We start from the raw sequence: 25,934 nt of genomic DNA on the forward strand, positions 1-25,934 counted from the left end.
AGCCAGGAATTGGCCATCGCGGCAGGTGACAAGACAGCCAAGAACCAGGGGCTGCATCCATTAATAACAATCAATGGGAAAATATTTCAACTGACTGAAAGTGCCCTTTTACAAAATCAGGGCAGACATTTTTGGAACCATTGAAAATGCACGTATGTCCCCAAAATGATAAGGTGGGCTGTAGGGCACCACCTGGGAGGCAGCTCACCACTTGTGGGAACGAAGCCTCTTCCAGAAGGCATGTGATGAGGCACATGTTGCCAGGCGTGCAAATTTGACTCCGTGATCCGAGACGTGCTGGTCTGGGAGTTTATCTCACCAAGTCCAATAGGACTTGCTTTTGAAAAAGGCTGATAGCACAGTCCTGGGTGGGTTATTTAAAATCCTAGTTGCAGAGTAACCACAAGGGTCCTACAGTGCTGCACATTCAAGCCACAAGTCATCTTTTCTGGACAACTGGCAGAGAAACCACATCCCCTCCCTGTCCAGATTCTCAGAGGTCCAATTCTATGCTCAGAACACCAATAATAGACACACAAGGAGGGAGGAGAGAGTGAGGGAGAAGGGAGAGGGAGAACCACAAAGAAGCACCCTTTTCACCCAGAGATTGGTTTTTAAGTGGCTGGCCGAACAAGAGAGTGCAGCCAGCGGCGACGAGAGAGGAGCGCTCGAGAGCGAGTCATCTACCTGCGTTGACGACAGTCTTCTTCCAAGTGCAAGCACCGCCTTTCCCGATGGGCCTCTGAGCACGCTTACCTTGCCTGCCACCAAGTACGGCCACGCCGGACGCGTTCTGCAACTTGGGCGACTGGCTAAATGCATGCAAGACTCCACGGGTGGTGCTGGCGCTTCGGGGCAGCTGGCCGGCGGTCTGCAGAGGAACCGGGGAGGAAAGCGGCATCAGTCCTGGACGTAAAATCTAGGCACACTGCTCCCAAAGACATTGCAAGGATTAGTAACAGTTACAGTGGACATTGCTGGAAGTGTCAGAATATAGATGCAACATTTTACCGTATGTGGTGGACTTGTAAGGAAGCACGAAAATATTGGATAAAAATACAGGAAGAGATGCAAAAGATCCTCAAACTCAGATCTGAATTAAATCCGGAAAGCACGCTCTTAAATATTTTACCAACAGATCTGAGAAAAGAACAAGGAGATCTCTTCCGTTATATGGTGACAGCCGCAAGAGTATTACTCGCAGGAAAATGGAAAACCGATGCTTGTCCCGGTCTCCCAGAGTGGAGAGATAAAGTTTATGAATAGGCTTCAACGGCCAAACTGACGACCTACTTACAAAATAGGCCAGTAGTCGACTTCTCGAAAAAATGGATTTCTTTGATTATTTAGGCTAAATTAATTGACATAGTAGTTTGGAGGGAGAGAGGGAAGAAGAGGTAAGGAGAAATGTCATGTAGCTAGGTTCAAGGAAGCTAAATACTTAATAACTACCTTTTTAGTTTCAGGAAACGTAAATTTTCTGCTTGTTTGATTCCTAAGATTTTTATATCTGCACTGTTTATATATGTATTGGTGGTATAAGATTTTACTGTCTAAATTTTGCATAACTTTTATATTAGGCAAGAAAAGCTCACAGAGCACCGTGATAGGCTAGCTAGCCACAATGAAACAAAAATAAAGAGAACAGACAAGGCACGGAAAAATGTAACAGTCAAAATGGAGATGTTCACAAAGTCCACATCTCCATTTTGACGGTTACGTTTTCATGTATTTGTACTTGGCACGGTCACTTTAAATTGCATTTACTGTATTTTTGCACTTTATTGTCATTCTATTGACTGTTTTTCCGGACCTTGTCTGTACTGGCAGCTGTAGCTGTATTATGATGTTTTGCTTGCACTCAGGGCTTTTTTTCTGGGAAAAGATGTGGTGGAACTCAGTGGGTTGCCCTCGGAGAAAATGGTCACATGGCTGGTGGCCCCGCCCCCTGATCTCCAGACAGAGGGGAGTTGAGATTGCCCTCTGTTACGATCTTTACTTTCCTTGGGGTAGATGTTTCTTTTAATCTTTCCCTTACACCCTCTGGGTAGTTGGCTGCCACCAGGAATATATTATTCCAAGATATTTTATTTAAATTTTCCCTTTTGGTAACGTTCCTAAGCGTCAGGCTCCTTCGTGGTTCTATGTGGCCCTGAGGATAGGAATGGGATATAGCAACGACAGCTACACTGGGATATAACAAAACAAAAATAAACTTTTATTTAGTCAAGAAGCGTATCGGTTTCATAAATGTAGTTCTCGGTTCTTAAAGTTACTTCATTTACTCTCATTCACACAGATCTCTTCTAAGGCTTCACACACAGTTAGCCTCTTTCTCTAACTCAATATTTCTTACAGAAATGCTTTAAACTCCTCAGACAGCACACAGCTAGCCTCTCTGACTCTTATTCACAGAAATATGAAACCTGCTCAGGCAGCACACAGCTGGCCTCTCTTTCCCTGACTGAGTGTCCTTTCACAAACATGCTCAGTTCAGGTTCCACACAGGTTATATCTCTCTCATAAACACTTCAACATACTCAGGCAGCACACAGCCAGCCTGCTTCCTTCTGACTGAAACCTTTCTCTCTCTCTCCCAGTCTAAACTGCATTCACTCCGCCCACAATCTCAGTCAACCAATCATATCGCTCACTCGTTCCTCTCTTTCACCCCCCCCACTCTTCACCTAGCTCAAACCAAGCATTTAAAGATACATGCACCCATTTCTTGAAATCATTACACCCTCCCTGCCGCTCCACTTGGGCAATCTAAACTCCCCTCTGTCTGGAGATCAGGGGGCGGGGCCACCAGCCATGTGACCATTTTCAAGAGGTTCTGGAACTCCGTTCCCCCTGAAAAAAAGCCCTGCTTGCACTGATGAATATATTCTCTTTATTTTTGTTTCATTGTGGCTAGCTAGCCTACCACGGTGCTCTGTGAGCTTTTCTTGCCTTTTTTTCCCGTTAACTTTGATATTATGCACTCACTTTACTCTGATTTTGTCTTACTTGCATTTCTTTAAATAAAATGTTTTTTTAAAAAAAATCTAGGCACGCTGCGGTCTTTACAAGGGGGCACTGTCCGGTTCTCTTTTGCTTCCGACATCAAAATTGCTTCCCAGACATCGTTCACACCATGCAAGCACCTCAAACTGGGGACCGTCAACTTGTTTTGTGAAACAAGTAGACAAGTCCTTTTTCTGTCCCAGATTAATTGTGATCTAAAATGCTAAACTCTCGGGCTTGCAAGATTGTTTTAATCAAATTATTTAAAAAGTGTGCCGATTCTATGGTTTCATCAATTTAGAACGTTGATGGGCTGCCCCTGAACAGATCTGCTTGAAGCCAGTTCTTAAAGCACAAACACATAAAAAACCCCACCACTGAAACGACAAACCACCCACCAGGGCATAAACAGCACAAAACCCACTGGCAACACGAAAGCCGATTCCAGCAGCATAAAAATGGCAATCAAACCAATTCGTGAAGAAGATAAAAACTGCAGTTATCCAACTAGCCTGAGGCCAGAGGCAGGCCATCAAAACTTTTTTAAAAGATTGGGAGCGGGTAATTCCTCATTTCAAAGCCTGGTTCTATAGAAATGTTTTGGCCTGGCCACCTAGATGACAGCAAGGCAGGCGCTGGGAGGAACGGCTCTTTGGAAGACTTTTTATGACCTGCAAATGGTGAAATGGTCCAGGCCACCCAGATGGAAACTAAGCAGGGTCGGCCCTGGTTAGTACTTTGATGGGAGATCACCAAGGAAGTCCAGGGCTGCTATACAGAGGGAGACAATAGCCAACCACCTCTGGTTCACCCTCTCACCTTGAAATTTCTATGGGGTTGCCATAAGTCGTCTGTGATCTGACACCACCTTACCCAAACAGCCACAATCTGAATTTTTTTTGCCTTGGAGTAGTAGTAGAGAAATGCCCACAAATCAATCAAGAAGCTGACACAAGGGAGGGAGACGGGGATAAAACATGGCCATGAACTGCACGTGTTTCTGTGGCTGTCCAAAGTGGGAAAGAACGCCGTGGTGGGCGAGTCGGATCCAGGGAGCTGGCCCCAAGGCACGGCAGCAGACTACCTACGGCCTGCCTCTAGGGCCTTCGTGCCCCATTGGCAGTGTCCTCAGGGGCGCCTGCCCCGCAGGCACTGGCCCGGCCGGCCCGGCCCACCTACCTGCTTGAGCGCGTGGTGCTGCTGAGCGAGCTGTTCCGGCTTTGTCTGCACAGGGGAGGCAGCCTGCTGCAGTATCCGCTGCTCTATCTCCTGCTCCTGCTGGAGGGCCTTGACGAAGGCGGCCTTCAGGCGGGTGGTGTGCTCGGCCTTCAGGGCCTTCTTCTGGTTGGAGGACATGCAGGTCTCACACATGATAAGCCCCCGCTTCTCTTCCCGCCAGCGGCAGGTGAAGTCCGTCTTGCACTGGACGCAGGTGTAGGGTTCCTGCGAGCAGGGGGCGACCGACGCTTTGCCTGGGTGGGTAAGAAGGCAGGGAGAGTTGTCCCTGGTTGCCGGGAAGGAGGACCTTGGGAGCTGCCAAGAGGCAAGGGCGACGAGGGGAACCCAAGACCTAGCAAATTCTTTTCACCCACTTTTGGTCATTCCCCTCTCTCTGCAGCACACCCCTTCTGATGGAAGTTCTCAGCAAGAAAACAAATGGCGACTGTTTGAAACTAAACGTCTTATTTATTCTCTCTTTTTCACGGTTCGATTTTGAAGGTGCCGCAGGACTTCTGTTTTTATTAGATGTCTCAGGCAACCTTTCTTTTTTTGAGAGGCGAGATAGAAATGATTCCAACTGAGTGGATGCAAGAGGAAGAAATAGGTCTTAAGAGCTCTCCTGAACATAGCCAAAGACGAAGCCATGTAAGCCTTGCAAGAATGGTGTTGAAAAGTTAGACCTTTCTCTTAGGTAACTGTTTGTATATAAGAATGGCACTCTATACTTGAGAGCAACAGAGATACAATGCAAAATCAAAAAGAGTCCAGTAGCACCTTTAAGACTAACCAACTTTACTGTAGCATAAGCTTTCGAGAATCACAGTTCTCTTTGTCAGATGCAGAACTGTGATTCTCGAAAGCTTATGCTACAGTAAAGTTGGTTAGTCTTAAAGGTGCTACTGGACTCTTTTCGATTTTACTGCTACAGACTAACACGGCTAACTCCGCTGGATCTATGACCAGAGATATGTTGTTGTTATTTCATGTATATGTTTTGTAGTTGAATGTAATTGTTCTTGACTTAAATGATTTTCTGATGTGTAGTTTATCTTTGAATTACATATAATTGCACATGAACACTAAGGATTTCATCCTACATATTCTAGCAGACATTTCAAATATTTATTTATAGTTGATCATAGAAATCTATGATAGATACAGGGCTTTTTTTCAGCTGGAAAGCGGTGGAACGGAGTTCCGGACCCTCTTGAAAATGGTCACATGGCTGGTGGCCCCGCCCCCTGATCTCCAGACAGAGGGGAGTTTAGACTGCCCTCTGCGCTGCTGGAGTGGCGCGGAGGGCAATCTAAACTCCCCTCTGTCTGGAGATAAGGGGGCGAGGCCACCAGCCATGTGACCATTTTCACCGAGGGCAATTTAAACTTTAAAAAACTCCTCCCTTGTTCCACTGAACCAAGTGACACCATTGTGCAGTCCTGGGAGCATGCGTGCACTTTGCACGTGCGCATGTGGTACCATGGGCACCACCTCCCACCAAGAGTTGCCCCCTGTGCTGGCAACCCACTGAGTTCCACCATCTCTTTTCCCAGAAAAAAAGCCCTGAATTAGCCCGTTAACTTTTACACAGTGATCTTTTGTATGTGTTTCAATTTACACCATGGTCTGTTGTGCTGTATACAAACTCAGCGAATGGCATCCCAAATGGGTGACCACAATGTTTGGGTGGCTTGGAATGTGTGATTAAGCTGCTTTGTACACCAGTTAGGGAGCTGCTGCTGAAAAGCCGGGTATAGAAATTAAACATCAGCCAAATGTCACCTCTTTTCTTGGTTTACGCTCAGCCACAGAATCCAGTTTTTCTGAAAGCATCCCAGAAGGCAGCTTATTTTTTGGGTAAAAGAGCCTCTAGCTGCTCATACAGACAGATTCATGGAGGACAGGTCCACTACGGGCTACTAGACATGATGAATAAGGGGAGCCTCCATATTCAGAGGCAGTCAACCTCTGAATCCCAGAGCCAGGAGGCAACATCAGGGGAAAGCCTCCGCCTCTATGGCCCATTGCTGGCCCTCCAGAATATCTGGCTGGCCACTGTGTGAGGCAGGATGCTGGACTCAATGGACCACGGTCTGACCCAGCAGAGGCCTTCTGTTGCTCTTAATGCCATCCGCTCACCTTGACTTTCCAAAAGGTTCTGCACCACCTCCTCCAGCCCCACCAGGTAAATGAACTCATTGTTGGCTGCACTGGGCAGGAAGTTCATTTCGGGGGCTGGCGGCTTGGGAGGGGGGATCTCCAGCAGGGTCTTTTCCAGCTGCTTTCGTAGCGCCAGCTTGGCAGCTGCTTGTCGGCTGGCCGGAGAGTCGTTGGAGTTGACAATGGACGCCACACTGGTCGTGGTGGCCGCAGCGTTTGCCTGGGCCGACGTCACAGCTGTGCCTTTAAGGGAAGTTGGCGAGGCCTTGGGGGAAGGAACAACAACAACAAAAAGGTTACGTTCCAATCTGTATTGACCCACCTGGCAAAAACGGACTGCACCAAGCCGTTGTGTTATTGGAAAGCCGTTGCTATGGAAGCAGGGCCCAAAGTTCCGATAGACTTCCCCTGCCGTCCCAATTAAAGCCGGAAGCACACCTTGTTCCTGAAGCCAAGGCAGTTTACTTTGGAGACGTGTTCAGAACAAAACAAGGGGGGGACAGACCCTCAGAAAAGGTGACCTGCTATGTAAACGTAGCAAAATGTTCTGGGCCTCTGGAGTAGGGAAACTTAAAGAAACAACTCATACAGGGATGCGACAGACAGCCTCTTCTGTTGCTGCTTTCATCAGGAGGAACTGGATGGTTGGGTTACACCTCAGATGTAGAGATGTGGCACAGCTACACTTTCCAAAATGGAAGGAGGCAAGTCCAAGTGGTGACTCTTGCAAAGAAGCAATGGCATGCGGCCTTCTTAGAAGGTATTCATAGAATCAGAGTTGGAAGGGGTCTTACAGACCATCTAGTCCAAACCCCTGCCCAATGCAGGAACTGCCTAAAGCATCCCCCACAGTATTAGTCCGTGGCATATTGCGTCCCTGCAAGTCACTGATTGCTTCGGTTACACCCAAGGCAGAGACAGGGCAGACTGATCAGAACCAATAAAAGGCAGTCCAGAACAGGGACTCATACAGAGATGCAATTCCTTCGAGACCAGAGAAAACTGCTGCAGAAGAAGAGATACCTTGCAGTACAAGTTTCTGTGCTTCTGCGCTATCAACTTACTCTCTGCCATGGCTTCCATAGTTCTTGTCAGCCACGGACCTCTTGTACTCACCTGTGGGATGTTGACCAACAGGCTCGCGTTGGGGACATTGGCGACACGGATAAGGCCCTGCTGTATGATCCGCTGGCCCTGTATCTGCACGCTGGGGACGGAGGCCCGTGGAGCCAGGAGCAGCGGAGGGGGCCCTGAGGTGGAGTGTTGGCGAATGTTGTGGATTTGCTGAGGAGACACAGAAATGGGCTGATACAGATGGATCCGTGGAAGGGATGGAAAGACAACGGGCAAGGTGGGGTTGGGGGGAAGTGAGGAGGAAGAGGAAAGATGTGATGGGGGCAATACAGAAGAGACAGCAGGAGAACAACACTGTTAACATGGCTTGAAAAACACAACAGTGTGCACACACAGACACACACACAAACCGACCCACTCCTTTGGTTTCACTTTAATGGTGAGGCATAATATTTCCATGAGGAAAGACTGCAAATGTCCCACAGCCTTCTGCCATGATGCAGATAGCAGCAAGGTTAACCCTAACCAGGTTTACATGTGAAACCGCAGTTTAAAACTCTCTCTCCAGGGAGATTCATCTGTCCCCTTCTGTTGCCCTCTTCCATCGACGGGCAAAGACTTTGTTTCATTTGGTGTACCCTTAGTGATCTCTCACTTCATACCGAAGGTTTTAATTGTTGCTTTTGTGTCTTTTAATCTTTTTTACAGCTCTGGTTTTAACTCTTTTCATGTTGTCTGTGGGTTGACTGTAATGTTTTTTATAATGTGGTATTGGACAGCTTTAATTTGTTAGCAACCTTGGTGGCCCTTGTGAGGGCAGAAGGATAGAAATATTGCTAAATAAAAATAAATAAAAGCTCTAGATCAAAATGTAAGCGTGGTTAGAGTTCCTACAGCTGTACAAGGGTTAATACCAACATTTTAAACCCAGGCCTTGCAAGTCCTGGTTCACAGCTGGGAAATAGTCAGTTAACCCTGGTGCAGGCAGAACACTAATAAGGGAAGGAAGGGAGGGAATGACAAGAGGGAGGGCGGAAGAGTCTTGGGGAGAGGCTCCCATTAAGAGATTGGGAAGAACCTGGTCTGTGCAACGCAACAAGGAGCTTCCTTCCTCCCTGAAAAATCACATTCTTCTTCAGACATATACACCGTCACTCACAGTACTGCCAATTAACAAGCTCAAGCTCCTCCCCACCTTGCTTAACCAGCCAATCAAGTCTTTCAGTGTGGGGAGGGGGCGGGGTCCGGAAAAAGACCAAGTTGGGAGAACAGAAAACAACTCACCTGTGCCCCTCGGACGAGAGGGGGCATGACTATTTGTGTGTTTTGCTGAGAACCCAGCTTTGAGGATGCTTGCTGCCCCCCGCGGATCAACGGGGGAGGAATAACAGTCCCAGGAATACGCGAAGAAGAATTCTGCATTAGGTTGTGGGGAGAAAGAAGAAGACCAATTTGCCTTTGTTAACAGCAGGAAAACATTTTTACGCTCCCGTTTTAACCGAAGGTAGAATCAACATTTTTACGCTCCCATTTTAACCGAAGGTAGAATCAACAGTGTTAAGGAAGAATGGTGTGCAGATCAGTTATTCCTAAACTGCATGCCCTGAGAAGGATCCTAAAAGAAAAAGAACCATTTACAGAGGAGGGTGTCTGCCGCAACTGCATGTGCTACTCTGGCCTTGACTCCTCTTAATCGGACTTTAGTACAAAAGGCCATTCTGCCAGTTCCCAGCACTGCGTGTGGCTGAATGAACGGCAGGAAAACCAGCTCTCCTTGGAGAAGCCTGCCTCACTGCATCTCTGCACGAGTCCCTGTTCTAAGCTTCCATCCTTTCCACATAGAACTACAACTTGTGTAGAATCACAGCAGACGGAGGAGTGAAACAGCCACATATTTCAGAGAAGGACCTGTGACCCTGTCTTGCATTGTCCACTCAGAGCAGAACCACAAGTGACAAAAGGCACAAGTTGGACACTTGCCAGCTTCCCTCAAGTTTTGGCGGGAAATGTAGGCAGCTTGGCGGAATGTTGGACAAGTGACAGTTGAAAAGTCCATTGGACAGCAGTCAGAGAGTCAAGCTGCAAGACCGGGATGCCTACATTTCCCATCAAAACTTGAGGGAAGCTGACTAGTGTCCAACCTGTGTCAGGCATCACTTGTGGTCCTGCTCTCAGGTGGCTTTCTTTTGCATAAACAGAATGGGTTTTCACTGTCAAGATGGATACCTTTGGAGGGGGGGGGGGGGCAGGACAGAGAACCAGAGGCAAACGCATCCTTTCTCCCACCCTTGTTAAAAACACACAGCTTCATCTCCAGGAATCTGACCTGCCCAGAGCAGGACAAGAGACCTCCCCCCTCCCTATATACTGACCTGAAGGAGAGCGGATTTGCTAGATGTGAGGGTCTGCGTTCCCCGTACCAACGGTGGAGGGGTTGCCACAGTGTTTCCTGAGGAACCAGCGGGCTACAAGAGACCCAGGGAAAGAGAATGACAGACGCGTTAATCCGGGAAGGGTGATTTTTTTTCAAGTGTTTACCAGAAGAGCAGCTCTGCAATAATCACCTTAAATTCATGATACAGAGTAATTAAACCGATATAAATGTCATGTAATTGATTAGGGTAGTGTAATCGGTATTAATAAATTTAACATAATAAACTAATTTCTATATTATTAGCTATAAGCAGGGCTTTTTTCTGGGTAAAGAGGTGGTGGAACTCAGGACAGCACAATGATGTCACTTTGGGTCAGCTGGAACAAAGGGGGAGTTTTTTAAAGTTTAAATTGCCCGTGGTGAAAATGGTCACATGGCCGGTGGCCCCGCCCCCTGATCTCCAGACAGAGGGGAGTTTAGATTGCCCATAAGGGCAATCCCAACTCCCCTCTGTCTGGAGATCAGGGGGCGGGGCCACCAGCCATGTGACCATTTTCAAGAGGTTCCGGAACTCCGTTCCACCGCTTTCCAGCTGAAAAAAAGCCCTGGCTATAAGCATAAGACAACATTATTATATCTTTGAAAATATTTTAAGATGTTTGTTCTTTTTCAAACTATATTTGAAAGTAGATTTGAAAGTATATTTCAAAGTATTATAAAGTAACTTGTAACCGTGATAATTTTTTCGACTGAATTTCATTAGATTATATAGTTTAATATTTTACATACCTGAAAAATGTTATATAATTGCTGCACTTTAACAATCTTCGTAATAATCCTTGTAATGTGTATCTATAGGATTTTTTTGCAAACAAACCCTTTGTTCCCTTTCCCTTTTTCCTTCTGTACCCTTTATTGTTTAAAAATTAAAAATACTATATAAAAAAGAGCTGCCCTGCCGGTTCAAATGTCTAGTCTGACCTGTTTCCAATACTACAAGCAGGGCCCGTCCTTTGCTGCTGGCCCGCACCCTCTTGCACTCATGCGGTATTCTGTCTGTGCACATGGAGATCCATTCCTCTTGTGGCTCATAAGAAAAGCCCTGTTGCATCTAATCTGCATGGGTCTACCATCTGTTTCTAATGGGCTACTCCCCAGCAAAGCACACCTGTGGCGATGGATCCGTCGGGTGCCAGCCCTTCTTAGTGTTTGCCACCTCAGAGGTAAGCTGCTTCAATTCACATGAGACTCCATTTCGCCATCGTGGCCAACAGCTCTCAATAGCCGGCAGCCAACTTGTGACAGCGTAACTATAGCTGTGACCCACCAGATTAAGTTTATATATTTTTAAAAAATCCATAGGGTAATACAGATTTTAAGAAGAATTCAACAAACTGCAGGAAGGGAGTCTTATCAGCATGGATTAATCAGGATAGCTAAAGAGGTTCTATCTGGAGACAAACACCAAATACGAGGGACAGGTGAGCTGACGTCCTGCCCTGTCCGTGGCCTTTCTGGAAACATCTGACTAGCCAGTCCTGGAAACAGAATACTGGGCTAGACAGATCTTTAGTCTGATCCAGATCAGCTGTTCAGCAACACCTGTCAATCAAAAGTGCCAGATGGACCCTCCATGTTCAGAGGCAGTCTACCTCCAAAATATCAGATGCTGGGAAGTAATCAACAAGAAGGGGTTTTTTTTTAAGTTTGTATCCTACTTTTTCAGATAAAGAAACAGCAGCTTTGAAGCTTTAAGTCACCACAGTGCTTAAAAATATAATAAGAAAAACAGGAACAAAAAGCCCCGCTTTGTACCTTCTGAGCGGTCACCTCCTTCTGTATCTGACTCTGCCGGAGCTTTTTCAACAGCACCAGTTTCGCTTCTTCTAACCGCAGCTCCTCCTTCAGCTGCTTGATCATTCGCTCCCGCTCCTCGGGGCTGCTTTTCTGCAGTGCCAGATGAGCCGAAAGAAGGGAGGGTTGGGGGAGAAGAGAAGGAAGTAAGATTTCGTTTTAGTTCCAGGCAAAAGTTCCAGGGATTGAGGGCAGCAAGGGAGGACAGATTGAAGCGTAGAAGAAGTAAAGGCAGGAAGAAAGGACGGAGTCATTTAAAAGAGAAAATCTCTCTGCCTTTGGAGACAGGTGAGGGTGGCATAACAGGTGACGGTGCCTTTGGGGTGGCTGGGGTTCAAGGAATAACAGATAGCAAGGGGCAAAAAAACCAACAACCAGTCATTTGCAGAGGAAGACCTCTGGAGCTGTGCGAAGATGAGCAGAATCGGGTAGAATCTTTTAAAGGATTAGGAGCACTCTAGGCAGTTAAGGAACACAGAGCAGAATACGCCTAGGGAAAGGGCAAAACATTTTGGAGCTGCTCCAGCAAGAGAAGGGAAGGGCTGCAAAGGGGTTGAGCCACCAGAGAGGCCAGTGATGTCTGGCAGTGGGCTTTTGGACCACAATGAGCCAGGGGCAGGCCAGAAAAGTTTCAGGAGATGAGAACCAAAACTTTAGCAGAGAGGACAGGGCAGATGTTTTTGCCACATGGATCCTGATGAATATTTATATCCTCCTGAATATATCAAAAGGAGAATTGGACGGTTCATCCTTCCTCCTGGAAGCTGGCGCGACATGACTCACCATCAACACCTCCGCGCTGGTCTCTTTTATCGCTATTTTCGTCAACCCGTTCATTCTGGGGCTCGACGGCTCGTTGTCCGAGAGGACTATTACATCGGGCGATGGGACTCTCCGCTCTCGCTTCGGGTCGCTGCAGACAGCCCGGAAGAGAAAGAACATCAGGGGGGCATCAACCAAGCCTCAACCTCAGGCATATCAATATTTAGTTTTCAAGTCAGAGCATTTCCTCCCTATTTCTGCCTGGGTAAAGAGGTCGGACCTGTAAAGTAGCTGCTTTTATTAAACCAAACTAGAGAATGCTCTTAAAAGGCAGATTATAAAAACTCACTCAGTTTGCACACTGCAGCCAGGTTTCCTTGAAATTACCTGGATGCAGGATTTAAAAGTTTTCTTGCTCTTCTGTGTGCAAAATACCATGCAATTGTTCCCGGCATTCCGATCCACCCTTTCCTGCATCACATGGGAATCCTTTCACAGCTTTCCTGCATGGATCCAGAAAGAGGATTCCTGGGTGGCAAGGAGGCCCGGGATCAGATGGCCTTTACCTCCCCCTGGGAAGTCCCTTCACAGTTGCAAGCCCCCAGGCATGTCCCGAGGAAATTTCCTGTAAGGCGGCAAAGAATGGAAGGCTGCATCCTGACCTCCCCTCCCAACAGTTACGCGGGTCACCAGAAATGCAGGCAGCATTGTGGGGTCACCCTAATGGCCTGATGGCTTGAGTTGTGCACCCCTGCCACAGCCAGTGATGCAAAGCAGCACCCCAAGAGACCAGTACCATCAGATATGGCATTTCTGCAAGACCTTAACAGTTCAGATAATTTCTACTGCTGGCTGTTGTCCATGGTTCTTAAAATTCTAGTGATATGAAGCATTTGGCCAGGTGACACTGCCCAGGGGGCCTTAATAGATGGACCAGCTCAGAGAAGGGGGGCTGCTGGAAGGGGCCCCCGGCCAAGTGCCGAGCCAGGTCATAGGCAAGTTCTGCACTCCAACAAGCAAAAGGGGGGAAATGAGGAGACAGCCGTAAACCTTCAAGGCGCCTCTAGAGGGCGTGCCAAGACAAGCAAATCAAGTTTTGGAATTTTGAAGCCGGCAGCTGGGAGGAAAGGGGTCCATTCCTAAAAGTGTGCTAGACTTTTGGGTAAACAAGGCGATGGGGAGGAAAGCAAGCAAGCATACCACACACAGGACTTAAACCCAGACACGGCTTGTATCAGAAGTACTCTTGCTAAAGTACTGGGCCAGGGAGAGAATTTTTTTGAAAAGTGAACTACCTTGCGTTTAAGAGCTCTGCCCTAAAGTCAAGCAAACTTGAGGCTTCCTGCAGAACAAAACACCGTTTTGCTAACCCAACAGAAGAGCAATTCAGGAATACTGATTTTTATGGACTACATTTTTTTATGGGGTACCGAAGTCCACTCCCCCCCCCACTGCTACCACAGACAAACTGGAGCAAGCCTCAGCTTTAGCAGAGTTTTGCACTCATATTTCTGGGAAATGAGCAGCTGCAGGCACCCCAGTTCGTTTGGAGAAGCCTCTTAGTGCTACTGCAAAGCAAACGTGCCTGTGTAAGCTTGTGAAAATGTTCACCATTAACATGTGCACGCGTGCATGCACTCACGTGGATCTAAGCAGGATTGGGGGTGGGGGTGGAGAATTCATTGCCTCAAACCAGGAGCTGGGACTTTCTTTGACACCCAACTCAGCTGTGGAAAGGATTATCCTGCTTTGATCCTCTTGGCAAAGTTTTTTTTTTTAAATCTAGCACACACTGGATAACCCCTTCATTAGCATTGGCAGAGGAGAAGAAATGCCCATTTTCCAGCATTAGATTTCAACACCAAATCTGGACAGATCGCTTCTGAAACGATGTGCTTCCGAAACGATGTGCTTCCGAAACGATGCCCCACACAGTGCAACCAGTGCTTCAAGTATGCAAAGTGGACAGGACATCAAGACATCAATCAGGCACCAGACAGGGATGCCAGCTCCAGTTTGGGAAAATCCTGGAGATTTGGGAGTGGAGCTTGGAGAGGGGCGGGACTGGAAGGACAGGAGGAAACTCAGCGGGGTATAACGCCATAGAGTCCGCCCTCCGATGAAGCTGTTTTCTCCAGGGGAACTGATCTCTGTGGCCTGGAGATCAGCTGCAATTCTGGCAGATCTCCAGCCACCACCCCAGAGGTTGGCAACCCAGCTGGTTGCCAAAGTGCTCCCCGAGGACTGGCCCATCCAAGGCCCCTTCGTCCCTTGTAGGGCAGCATACCCCCCCCCCCCCATGAACTTCCTGGATGCTAACGAGGACATCCCAGGAGCCACGTGACTGAGGCACGCCCTCTGCCAGTCACATGACCCTTTTAACCATTCCTTCCCACGTCGTGGAAAAAGCCATGGTAACCAGGCAGTTGGAACCGGTTTTGTGACACACAGCTTTCATTTTGTGAAGTGAGTGGGGTGGAGGAGGAGGAGACAGGTAGCGGAAGAAGAAAATGGAGTGGGTCGGAGAAGTTTGATAAGAGGGAGAGAGAGAAAGAGGCAGGCAGGGACAGGCGGCTGGAGGAACTTCCGTCCACCAGGTTGCTGAGGACTGCAAAAAAGAAGCTGGGAAAAAAGAAAAAGAAAACTTCACACAGACAGGCAGAGATTTTGCAGGGCTCCTTCAAAACAACACTCCGCAGATGCATATGGAGGTGGGCAATAACGCACGGCCTTTTTTGGAGCATCTTTATTTGGGAGGAAGCTCTTGGGGATCCATTAGGGTTTACTCTCAAGTCAACCCACACAGGACTGCAGGTTTTTGGGGGGGGGGGCTTGAAGAAGGGATGCAGGCGTGCCAGGACTGACTCATAAGGAAGTCAACCACAGACATTTTTCCAAAAGAAAACACACACACGTTAAAATTTACATCGTCCTGAAGTAGCAGCAGTTGATAGCATGAGGCAGTGGCAAGGACACTGGACTAGGGTCCGACCCCGGTTCGAATCCCCACTCTGCCATGGAAGCTTGCTGGGTGGCCCTTGGTCAGACACTCTTTTCCCGTGACAGAGGCCCTCCAAGCAGCCTCTTGCAATGAGTTCCAGAGATTAGTTTCTGCACCATGCAAAGAAATGCACACTTTTTGTGGCAAGCCCGACTCAGAACCATCTAAACTGGCATCCTTTTTCACAGGGGCTGGCCTGTGAGCCCCAGAAGGCCTACAAGCAAGGAACACAAGCCAAAAGTCTCCTCTGCTGCCCTGTGGTATTCTGAGGTACACTTCCTTTGGATATGGAGGCTCCATTAGGCCAGTATCGGTAATGGCCCTGGATAGTCCTGTTCCTTGTGGATTTATCTATACAAATAGCCGCGCAAAACTAGCGGTCACTGCTATGTCCTGTGGCATGGAGTTCCAAAAGTTGTGCTACATGAGAAAGAACAGCCTTTGTGCTGCTTGTGCTGCCTGTGTGTACAGCATCCAGGACCAGAAGCAATCTACCTCTGACTGCCAGATTCAAGGGAGGCCATTGTCTAGGATTCTTAGGGAGTGGGAAGAGAACTCTGGGATCTACCTCTGGACAGACCCAGTAAGGCAATTCTAACAACTGGGGAAACAGATAAATGGAGCTTCTACTATCAGGAGCAGTGTATCAGTGACCAAACAATGAGAAACAACTTGCCTTTGTACCCTGCCCATTTCAGGGTTTCTGACTGGTGAAGACCACTATCATCATCATCATCATCACCACCACCACCACCACCACCACCACCACCACAATAACAACAACATTCAATTTATACTGCCCTTCAGGACAACTTAATGCCCACTCAGAGTGGTTTACAAAGTATGTTATTATTATCCTGACAACAAAACACCCTGTGAGGTGGGTGGGCCTGAGAGAGCTCCAGAGAACTGCGACTGGCCCAAGGTCACCCAGCTGGCTTCAAGTGGAGGAGTGGGGAATCAAACCCGGCACTCCAGATTAGAGTCCCGCGCTCTTAACCACTACACCAAACTGGCTCATGGTTAAGATGGGCCCTTGGTTCAATTCTGCCCAGCAGTTACTTAAGTTTATAGTGTCACAGGACTGGTCCATATACGGTAGAGTATGTGAGCTGGCAATGTGGACTATTCAGACCTGAGGGGAACGGCTTTAAAAAAAATAAAATAAAGGACTCCCTGCTGGAAGAAAGCTAGCACATCAAGATGAAAAAGTGTCAACCCTCTTGGTTCTTCTTGTGCTTTTGTTGCTGTTACACAGCATTCAATTGCTGGCTGAGTGGTATAGCCCTCTCTGCTGCTTTAGGATTCTGCTGCCTTCATCTGCACGATCTTCCTGTCCTAGGCTTTAAAGGGCTCAGGAGTGACCTTCAGGTCAACAACCCAGAAATGGCACTGCAGCGTTTAACTCCCGGACTGTCCTCTCTCAGAGAAAAGGTTGGATGTCAGGCAGGCGCCCCTCATTCTTGCCTCATTTTCTCTGTGACATGGGCCCAAATTTGGCCTACTATACAAGGCTGCTGCTGCGAGGCTTATAACACGTGCAAAAGGCTCTAAACCCTTTCCAGCGGTATATAAATGCTAAGTACTGTAACTACCATTAGCCAGCTGAATTCATACAGACACACAAACTCCCTATTTCGCAATTTGTAAATATGCCACCCTGACCAGGATAGCCCAGGTGAGCCTGATCTCATCAGATCTCAGAAGCTAAGCAGGATTAGCCTTGGTTAGTAATTGGATGGGAGACCTCCAATGAAGACCAGGGCTGCAGAGGCAGGCAATGGCAAACTACCTCTTCTTGCCATGAAAGCCCCACCAGGGGTCGCCATAAGTCAGCCACCACTGAGGGCAGTCTCCACCACCACCACTGCACCCTCTTTTCAGATCTTGGAAGCTAAGCAGGGTCGTCCTTGGTAAGTAATTGGATGGGAGACCTCCAATGAAGACCAGGGTTGCAGTCAGGCAATGGCAAACCACCTCTGTTAGTCTCTTGCCCTGAAAACCCCACCAGGGGTTGCCATAAGTCAGCTATGACTTGACAGCACTCTCCACCACCACCAAATATTATGTCAATTTATAAAATAATGCATGGTTTGTTGTAGCATGGGAACAGAAGGCAGTCCCCCCCGCACCCTTACTGAAAATTCTGTTCAGCCACCCGTTTGGTTTCTCAGATTTCGGCAAGCATCAATCACACACTTCCAAAGCATGCCTTTGTAACAATAAAGAATAGAAACATGATATTTGGAATGAAATCTCAAGACAATTAATCGTCTGTCCAATCGCCATGTTTAGGACTCCTGTGGAATTAAGGCGGTGGGGCAGCACTTAGTCACTTGGAGGCACTTTTTACACATTTAAAGGCAAATGCACAAGGGCCTAATTGAGAAAAGGGGGAGTCTCCAGTCAGCAAGGAAGTCCAGCTCGTGAAGGGCAGAGCGCAGCTTTTTGAAACACGCACCAGAAGATCCCTTCCGGATTAAACCAAAAGTCCAGCAGCATCACATTCCCCATGGTGCAAAACACATGCCCCAGAAAGCCTACAAGCTGGGCACCTCCCTCTGCCCCCCCCCAACGGGTACGAAGAGGTCCATTTCATCTAGACATGGAGGTTCCATTCAGCCATCACATCCAATATCCACAGGTGCTCCTATCCTTCTTGACCTTGTTTAACCCTCTTAGCCATCTAAGCTAGAGGCCACTGTTACACTCCGTGGCACTGAGTTCGACAAGTTGAGTGGCATGAAAAAAGACTTCTTTTTGCATGTCCTAAATTTACCATCGACTTCAGCAGCTGCCCCTCAGTTCTAATACTTTGGGAAAGGGACAACCTGTCTTTTATAAACTGAAGAGTCCCAAACTCTTTACTTACTCCTCATTGGAAAGATGCACCAGCCCCTTGATCATTGTGGCTGTCTTTTCCTGCTCTACAGTAATTTTTGTGCAACGAGGAGGCCTGAACTGTCTGCCATATTCCAAAGAGGGCTGTCCCACTTAGTCTGTGCATTAAGATACTGGCTGGTTTTTTAAAGTCCCTTTCCTAAGGGATCCTGCCCTCCCCCCAATCAGGTGTGTGTGAAATCAAGTTACACACCAAAACAAGCCAACAATATAAAACTCATTCTCTGCCAACCACTCCAAAAACCGAAGGAACATCCCACACGGGGCTAAAATTGTGTGTCAAATGCAGTAGCTGCAGGGTGGGGCGAGGAACACACAGTTTCACCAGCCGAACTTGCCCTCCCGGCACAGCAGGTTCTTATTTTCAGTTCCAAGGACTTATTTTAAAAATCGGCACAGCCTAGCAATTCAAGGGACCAGAAAAGCCAAGTACGACAATGCATTAGACAGTGGTAAGGAACGATCTCAGGTTAAAAAGTCTTGGAAATTTAGGGGCTCTTGCCACACTTCATACTAGGGGCTGGAATCACACACGCTCCCTGTCTGGCAGCTAAAATTACCAAAAAGTTGAAAGCACTGCTCTGAGCTTACTGCTCGAAGGATGCTACTGACGCTTTCAGAAAGGACCCCAGCTCAGTGGTGGAACTGCTGTGTACTTCACATACAGAAAGTACCAGGTTCGATTCCGGTCATCTCCAGTTCGAAGGATTGTAGGTAGCAAGTTCTAAAAGAGGCCCATTCTCCACCTCAGAACCATTACCCACCAATGCTGGCTAAATGGACGGAGGGGCTGCCCTCTATTGAGCCAGATCTCCAGGTTCAGACGGGATCATCCGCAAGTCCAAAAGGCACTGGAACAATGCAAGTCCCAAAGGCGTTTTGCAAATTTTGTCAGACCCCCAACACATGATCTGGAAACATTCTCCTTCCTAATATTTGTGGGTAGGGGGAAGTGAGAGAAACTCTCAATGATGAGAGAAACGTGCTCTGAACTTGCTCATTCATCTTAGCATGCTCCGAAGATCAGCTTGTGTGTTATTTTGGTGGGTGGGGGGCGGCCGAAAGTGCCCTGGGAGGTTCTTGGATGGGAAGTCCTTTTTAAACAGGAATTTTCCTGCAAAGCTCCCTTGGATTGGTCAGCTTCTTGCTGCCTCTCGTATCTCGCAGGAGTACTGTGAGAATAAAACAGACCTCCCCACAGGCCTCTCATCCTGGGCTTCTTGGAAGGCACGTAAATAACCTATTTCCACAGTGGGTTCCAGCCTTTTTGGACAGAAGTCCCGCTAAAAGTTTGGCATGGCAGTGGGAAAACTGAGGCAAGTTCTGTTTCATGTTAGGCACGATTTTGCCTTCTGCCATCTCCAAGCTCTGGTCCCTCGAGTTCAGTCTTGTCCTCAGGATCTTGGGCAGAGAAAGGCCTTTCCTGACAGTGACCAATATTTGAAATTCTTGGACTGGAGATGCCGGGGGATCGAACCTGCCAGCAGAGGAGGTGCTCAGCCACTGAGCTTCAGTCTTGACCACCCACAGCAGCCGACTTCAGAAACACGCCCCCCCCTTCTGCCTTCACACATTTAGCTCATATGTCCTCCTCAGGTGCATGTAAAAAAGTGGACACAAAAAGGAGATGAAGAGAAACACAGGAAGTGCCACAGTTTAGGAACGCTACTGGGGTGTGTATGTGACCTGAGCCAAAATAAAGAGAGGACTCCCCCCAAAAAGATAAAGAGTCACATTGTTTAGGACAACTGTAAATTGACAACCGACAACTTTAATCCCCTTGCGAAGGCGGTTCAATTCAGGCTCGACAACTTCCTCCTCCTCTGTTCTCAAGCCCTCTACGGTGGTGGCAGTATCTAAAATGCAAGTGTTCGGCCCACAGATACAAGCTGGGGTTGGTTCCTAGAAGTTAGGAATACTACAGGATTACCAGAGCTGCAACAGACTGCTTTCCCATTCACATCCCCTGAAGTGCGCGCAGTGAAAACATCTTAATGAATCGGGCCCTCGAAGGTCCACTTAACACCACAAAGCAAGACCAAGGTCCGTCTAGTACCAACATCAGCCAGCCCCAGGCTTTTGAAAAGCTCACAAAATAGTCTATCCTTCCAGTACCTCAGAGTACTTCCAGTACTCTGAGGCAGACTGCCTCTGAAAGCGACAGTTCCACCAGGCCCAACAGCCCTAGGCAAAGCCAACATCCACAGGTCTAGCCCTTGCTTGCTGCCCCTCTAAGCTTTTCTCTTTGTGGCCGTGAACTCCCAGGGCCAATCCTGCACTGTGTAAATTAGCACTGCTTTGAGAATCTAATGCTCCTTCAATCCAGAAATGCCCAGGGAAGGGAACGCTGCCTCCATGGTCACCTTACCTTTTTGGGGTGCTCATATCCACCGGCTCATCTCCCGTCTGCACCTCCACTTTGATGGTGGCTTTCATTTCCCCTCCTTTTAATAATCCCGGGACTCTCCCAGATGTGGAGTCCGTCTTTATCTTAAGGTCCCCCCCTTCGGCATTTGCCTCCGGGGCCCCCAAAAGCCCCTTGTCCATCTTCATCTTTTTACTGTCTATGTCGTTCTGGTTGATCTCGCGTTCCAGTGCTCGCTTCTGGCTTCGTGTCCGGCAGGCTTCCTCCGTCATTATGGTGCTCTGGGAAAACATCAGAAAAGAAGCAAACCGGTAATTTGGGCACCGCCTGTTCTCAGGCCGAGCGTCCCCTTTTACAGCCTATGCTCATTTCCAGAGAGGACCGACACTTGGGGAAAACGGAGTCATCTACTCTCCACCTCTACTAGTGCACAAAAACTGGCAAGTTAAACCACACCAATACAGGACCAAAACTTGCCGAAACAGGATTGTCTCACTGGAGAGGAACTTGGAAATCTCTCCCCGTCAACACCATGAATGCATGGGAACTTTCTTGGGGGGAATTCTTGGGCAGGGGTTTTCAAACCACCTGCTCGTCAGTTCTTGACTGCGGGACTCAAAAAGCAAGGCTGGTATTTTATTGTCAGTGCGTGCAGCACGCTGGCCTGCCGTTGGCTGCTGAACAGATTGAGGATGCCTCTGAAATAAAAGCACTCAAGTCGATGATTTCTTAACTGACCAGGCCAGGGACAATCTCCCCCAAAACTTGCTGTGCAGGATGGACATGAGGGTCCTTTGGGAATCACATGGGGGGATTTTAGGGAAGGGGCTTTTAAAAGTTAGTTTTTGGGGGGGGGGCTTTCTCCCTCTCCCCCCAAGCCTGTTCCACTGTTACCTGCAAGACACACACACATATCTGATGCAAAAGAGCTGAGTCAGTTTGTGATCTCATGACATCACTAGGTCCACACATGACCTTTCCCAGGATTCAGTCGGAGAGACAAAGCACTTTCCAGAAAACCGGTCTGAACTGGTTCCAGACAACAAGCTAAGTGTTGTTAACCCCTCGCGGGGAGACACCACCGTTGCAGCGGTGACAGCATCTGCCTGCGAGAGCAGCAGCCAAGCATTCCAGAACAGGCGGCCCAATGCAGCTCCCCTCCCCTCTTTTAAAGGGGCAGCGTGCGCAACGCCAGGATGGCTGCCGTTGGTGATGCCCCCTTCTGTGCCCAAGTAGTCCTGGAAAAGCAGATGCCTGCAAATAAAACCTTGTGAGGGCGGGGGGGGGGGAGAGTTGAGGTGATAAGAAGATACTCGGACCAAGAGAGGGAAGAAGTCGGTCAAAGTGCTTCCAAACCTCTCTGTGCAAACTAACTTGCGTTCTGGCTTTGGGGGAGGGGGGGAGCAAACGACAGGCTTGCCAAGATGCCACGACATGTGAAAGAAGTTTAAAAAAAATAAGGGGTGGGGCATGCAAAAGCTGTGGGATGCAGGTTGCCCGGAACCTGCTAGGAAAAGCCCTCCCCGCCCGAGACTGGGAACGGACTGGTATCCCTTAAGAACGGTACTCCAGCGTGGGGCAGACAGCCACTTTCGGAGTAACTCTTGCACCACATGCAAAGGAAAGGATTCACTTGCTTGATGGCCAATATGCTGCAGTCTGGGAAGGACAGAAGGAGCTGAAGTATTCCCTCCCAATCCTGAGAACCAGAAATCTGTAAGGAAGGCGCTGCCTCCGTTCTTCTGAAATTAGCCCAAAGGCTGTAGCCAGGAGAGTCAGGGGCTAAGGGAGCTTGGCTGCCTCCAACACAGATGCTGCCTCTAAAGCTGAACACAGGGGGTGGGGAGAACAAAGCCCTATCAAAGCCCACCACAAACCTGCAATGCCCTGCATTCTGTCTGCCCCGAAACGGTCCAGGCCACTCAAAGGCAAAGTGAGACACCTTCTGCCTCCAGATCCAAAGCGAACTTTCTTATGTGCAGATTCAGGACAGAAGCGATGGAACAACTAACTTCCAAACTATCCTTCCAACTTCTCGAAGCAAAGAGCAATCCAGGCCAGCTCAGCTCACAATAAACTCCTACCTTCAATGTGGCCCATTTTGGCTCACGGGAAGCAAAGGGTTCAAACCGCCCCCTGGGCTAAGTAGCATTGCGGGCTTAGGCACAGCCTCCCCACATGCCATTTTTCGGCTGCCCACTCTCATTTGCCTTGTCTCTTGGCTCCTTTGGCACGGGGAGTCACAAAACAGAGACCTCCCGCTGCCATTTGCATTGGGGAGGAAGAGGTTCAAGAGCCCTTTGCCTACATCACAGCTCAGAAGAACGCAGCCAAGCCCCTTGGGATCAGGGGCAGGATTCAAGAAGCTGCTGCACAAAACTTGGGTGTGCTACTCCAGGCAAGGAGTCCCGAACCTCTTCAAGCTCCATGTGGATGGCGTGCCATGTAAACACGGACAAAACGGGCATGCTGGAAGCACCACGGTGGGAGCTGCTACTGGTGGCACTCTATTCGCCACCCGCCCATGCCCCGTGTTCATATCAAATAAATCCATGCAGACACCCAACCCAGTGCTGCCAAATTTTAAAAAACTAGCCCAGCTGCCTCTACCCGTGCTTTACTTGTATGTGGGGTAGAGGGGAAAAGATCAGGTGAGCCCGGCTGGCTCAAGACATCTAGCCGTGCACTGTTTTCCCCAGTAGCCAACAAAATGTCTATGGAAAGCCTGCAAAATGGGCAGAGAGCCACAGGGCATGGAGCCTTAAGACTTCCCCATACGGTTACTCTCCCCCTCCAACCATCTAACATTCAGATGTAGACTGCCTCTGAACATGGAAGTTCCATGTAACAGTCATCTGCGATAGCCAGTTAGACCATGAACTGGTGCAAGCTTCCTTCTGAAACCAACAAAGCCAGCAAGATTGGGGGGGGGGGGGCAGAGAGCAGTGAGTTCCCGAAGATGCTAATACCTAGTAGACAAAACACATCTTTTAGTTGGTTTTAGTGGGTATGGAATGTTCTGCCCTGAGCGACCTTCCCCGTCCCCATCTTATGGGAGAAGAAAAGTTCCACTTTACACATGGAGAAAGTTGAAGAAAAAAAGAAGAAATCCAAACGCTTTCGCCTTTCTGTGGAAGGCAAATGTTTCAACCCCTTGAGTAGTTTTGGTTGCCCTTCCTACGCCTTTTTTCAACTCTAAAATCTTTTTCTGGAGTCAGGGCAAAACATCGTCCCTTTTATGCTGTGCTATTCACCTGGGGACTTCTTTAACTCACCAGAGGTGATCAGCTTGTTTATGATACTTTAAAAACAAGGGTCTTCAAGCCAATGATGTGGCTTCTCTTTCCACTGTCAGAGACAGAATGATTGGCAATTTGTTTACCCCACCCCTTAAAAAAAAAAGACGACGACAAACCTGGAATAATTCAGGCAGTGTCTTTATCAGCATGGATGTCTGTGAAAGAATTCTATCACATATTGACCGAAAAGCCTCCTGCGTGGAAGGACGGGCAGAGAAAAGGAAACTTGCAGGGGAATTATCGCTCCCTTTCGCCACTGTAGGGGAAAGTTGCAGAACAACAAAAATATAGAGAAATGAGTTCCAGTTTAAGAGGCAGGGGAAGGAATGCAAGTTTCAAGAGTAGCCCAGAAGGAATTAAGGCTGCTGTCCCGTTAAAGAAACCGCTATTGATTAAGGAGCTAAAAGGTCACGCAAGTAATTCCGCATCCATCTGCGCATGGACAATGGCTGGAGAGAAGTTGTTTTCTTCTTTGGGGGTTTCAATGTGTTATGTCTTAGAAGAGACATTCCCTAGGACAAAGAGAATGCTTCTCCACTTGTGGGTTCTAAGAACTGGTCTTGAAAAGGATTTTTTTAAAAAAAAAATCTGCTGCTCAAGGAATTGGGGGCACCTTTTAAAACGGATCCACAAGTTTAAAAATAGATTCAGCTAACCAATTAACAGGCAAAGTTAATGGTGAAAAAAACAAAAAACCAAGTGGCACCCTGTGCCGCTTTGGGAACAGCTCCTTCTGGGCACCGCTGGCAACTTCTCTGGCCAAGTCAAAAGAAAATTCTACCCAGGGAAAGGTGGTCTGTGACCCTTTGTGCCCGCTCTCTCACCTCGAGTTCAAGGCCCGTATCCATTAGTGCTTGTAGAAGGTACTGGTCAAGTCCCTGGTTAGAATCTCATCCTTTGCCATGAGTCTCTGAGACCCTCAGGCCCTGGGTCTGTATGATTGGGATGCGGGAAACTGACCTAACTTACATGGATGCTGCAAAGATGACTACTAAGAAAGCCTCTGTCTTTCTGCGGTGAACTTCAAACAGGAACACCATCAATCAAAAATCTCACTAGGTGGCTACCATCTCTTAGGCCTCCATCTGCCACATTAAATATTTTTATTTACAGCCATGCAAAGTCATGAACAACATCAAAATTAAGCACTTAAAAGAAATCCACGTTTGTCACCTGTACAAACTAAGAAAACGTAGCAGCATCCACTGGTATTCAACAGGTTACTAAACTTAGCTCAGAACCTCTAAGGGTAGTCTTTTCCCAGAGGCAGCGGGAGCCCCACCTGGTAACCTGGGGAGAAGGAAGAACACCCCCAAGCCGTGGAGCCAGCACAAGCAAGGCCCTGCTTCTGTGCTACTGAGGTTCTCCCGAGTCTGTTAAGGATGGGAATGCAAAACAGGGTCTGATTTGGCATATGAGGTGGGGGCTGCTGAAATAGGGAAAGATAGCTAGAAGATGGCAAGATACAGAGAGGGGTCCTCAATGTGCCTGATATGTCACAGCCTTCCCCCCCCCCCCACCCGCACAAGCCAAAGGAGGTTATGCTCTAAAACCTGCCCTAAAAGACGGAAAGGTGGGACCAAAATGAGGGATGAAGCTCTATTCATGCCAGCTTTTTTTTCAACCAGGAAGGAGCATGAAGGGTTTACAGGGAAAAAAGAGACTTGTAGAGGCCACTTCAGCCAGATGCTCCAGGAGTGAGGGGCAGAGTGGGAGAAGGGGCAAATTTCCCTCTGAGGGAGCCCGGGCACAGAAGAGGATGGCAAGCCTGGGCAGAAGCCCGGCCTACCGTACAAGGATGGAGAGAACACTGTGAGGGTTAAAAGTCCATTTTTTCTCTCTCTCTTTTTTTAAAGTAAGTGGTAAGAGCAACTCTAGTCCCTTTGGAGTAGCAAAAAGATCTCCAGAGAAAGCGTGTGC

General features: G+C 48.2%; 1 protein-coding gene across 6 annotated transcripts in view; it reads right to left on the reverse strand.

Annotated features, from left to right (window-relative positions):
- Positions 1-25,934, reverse strand: part of GATAD2A (GATA zinc finger domain containing 2A) — a 71,242-nt gene that overhangs the window by 2,773 nt on the left and 42,535 nt on the right. For 4 of the 6 annotated variants that reach the window (XM_054981017.1, XM_054981015.1, XM_054981018.1 and 1 more), the window contains exons 3-11: positions 20,719-20,996; positions 12,470-12,599; positions 11,648-11,779; positions 9,831-9,923; positions 8,743-8,874; positions 7,501-7,668; positions 6,364-6,649; positions 4,186-4,478; positions 688-871 (exon numbers count right to left, since the gene is read on the reverse strand). In XM_054981017.1, the coding sequence (XP_054836992.1) occupies positions 688-871; positions 4,186-4,478; positions 6,364-6,649; positions 7,501-7,668; positions 8,743-8,874; positions 9,831-9,923; positions 11,648-11,779; positions 12,470-12,599; positions 20,719-20,987 (1,687 nt within the window). In that variant the 5' untranslated portion in view covers positions 20,988-20,996. Of the gene's footprint in view, positions 1-687; positions 872-4,185; positions 4,479-6,363; positions 6,650-7,500; positions 7,669-8,742; positions 8,875-9,830; positions 9,924-11,647; positions 11,780-12,469; positions 12,600-20,718; positions 20,997-24,130; positions 24,235-25,934 lie in introns of those variants that run through there. The other 2 variants (XM_054981019.1, XM_054981013.1) reach the window with 2 other exon arrangements.

The sequence above is a fragment of the Eublepharis macularius genome, chromosome 5, assembly GCF_028583425.1.
Source record: "Eublepharis macularius isolate TG4126 chromosome 5, MPM_Emac_v1.0, whole genome shotgun sequence".
Classification (NCBI taxonomy): Eukaryota; Metazoa; Chordata; class Lepidosauria; order Squamata; family Eublepharidae; genus Eublepharis; species Eublepharis macularius.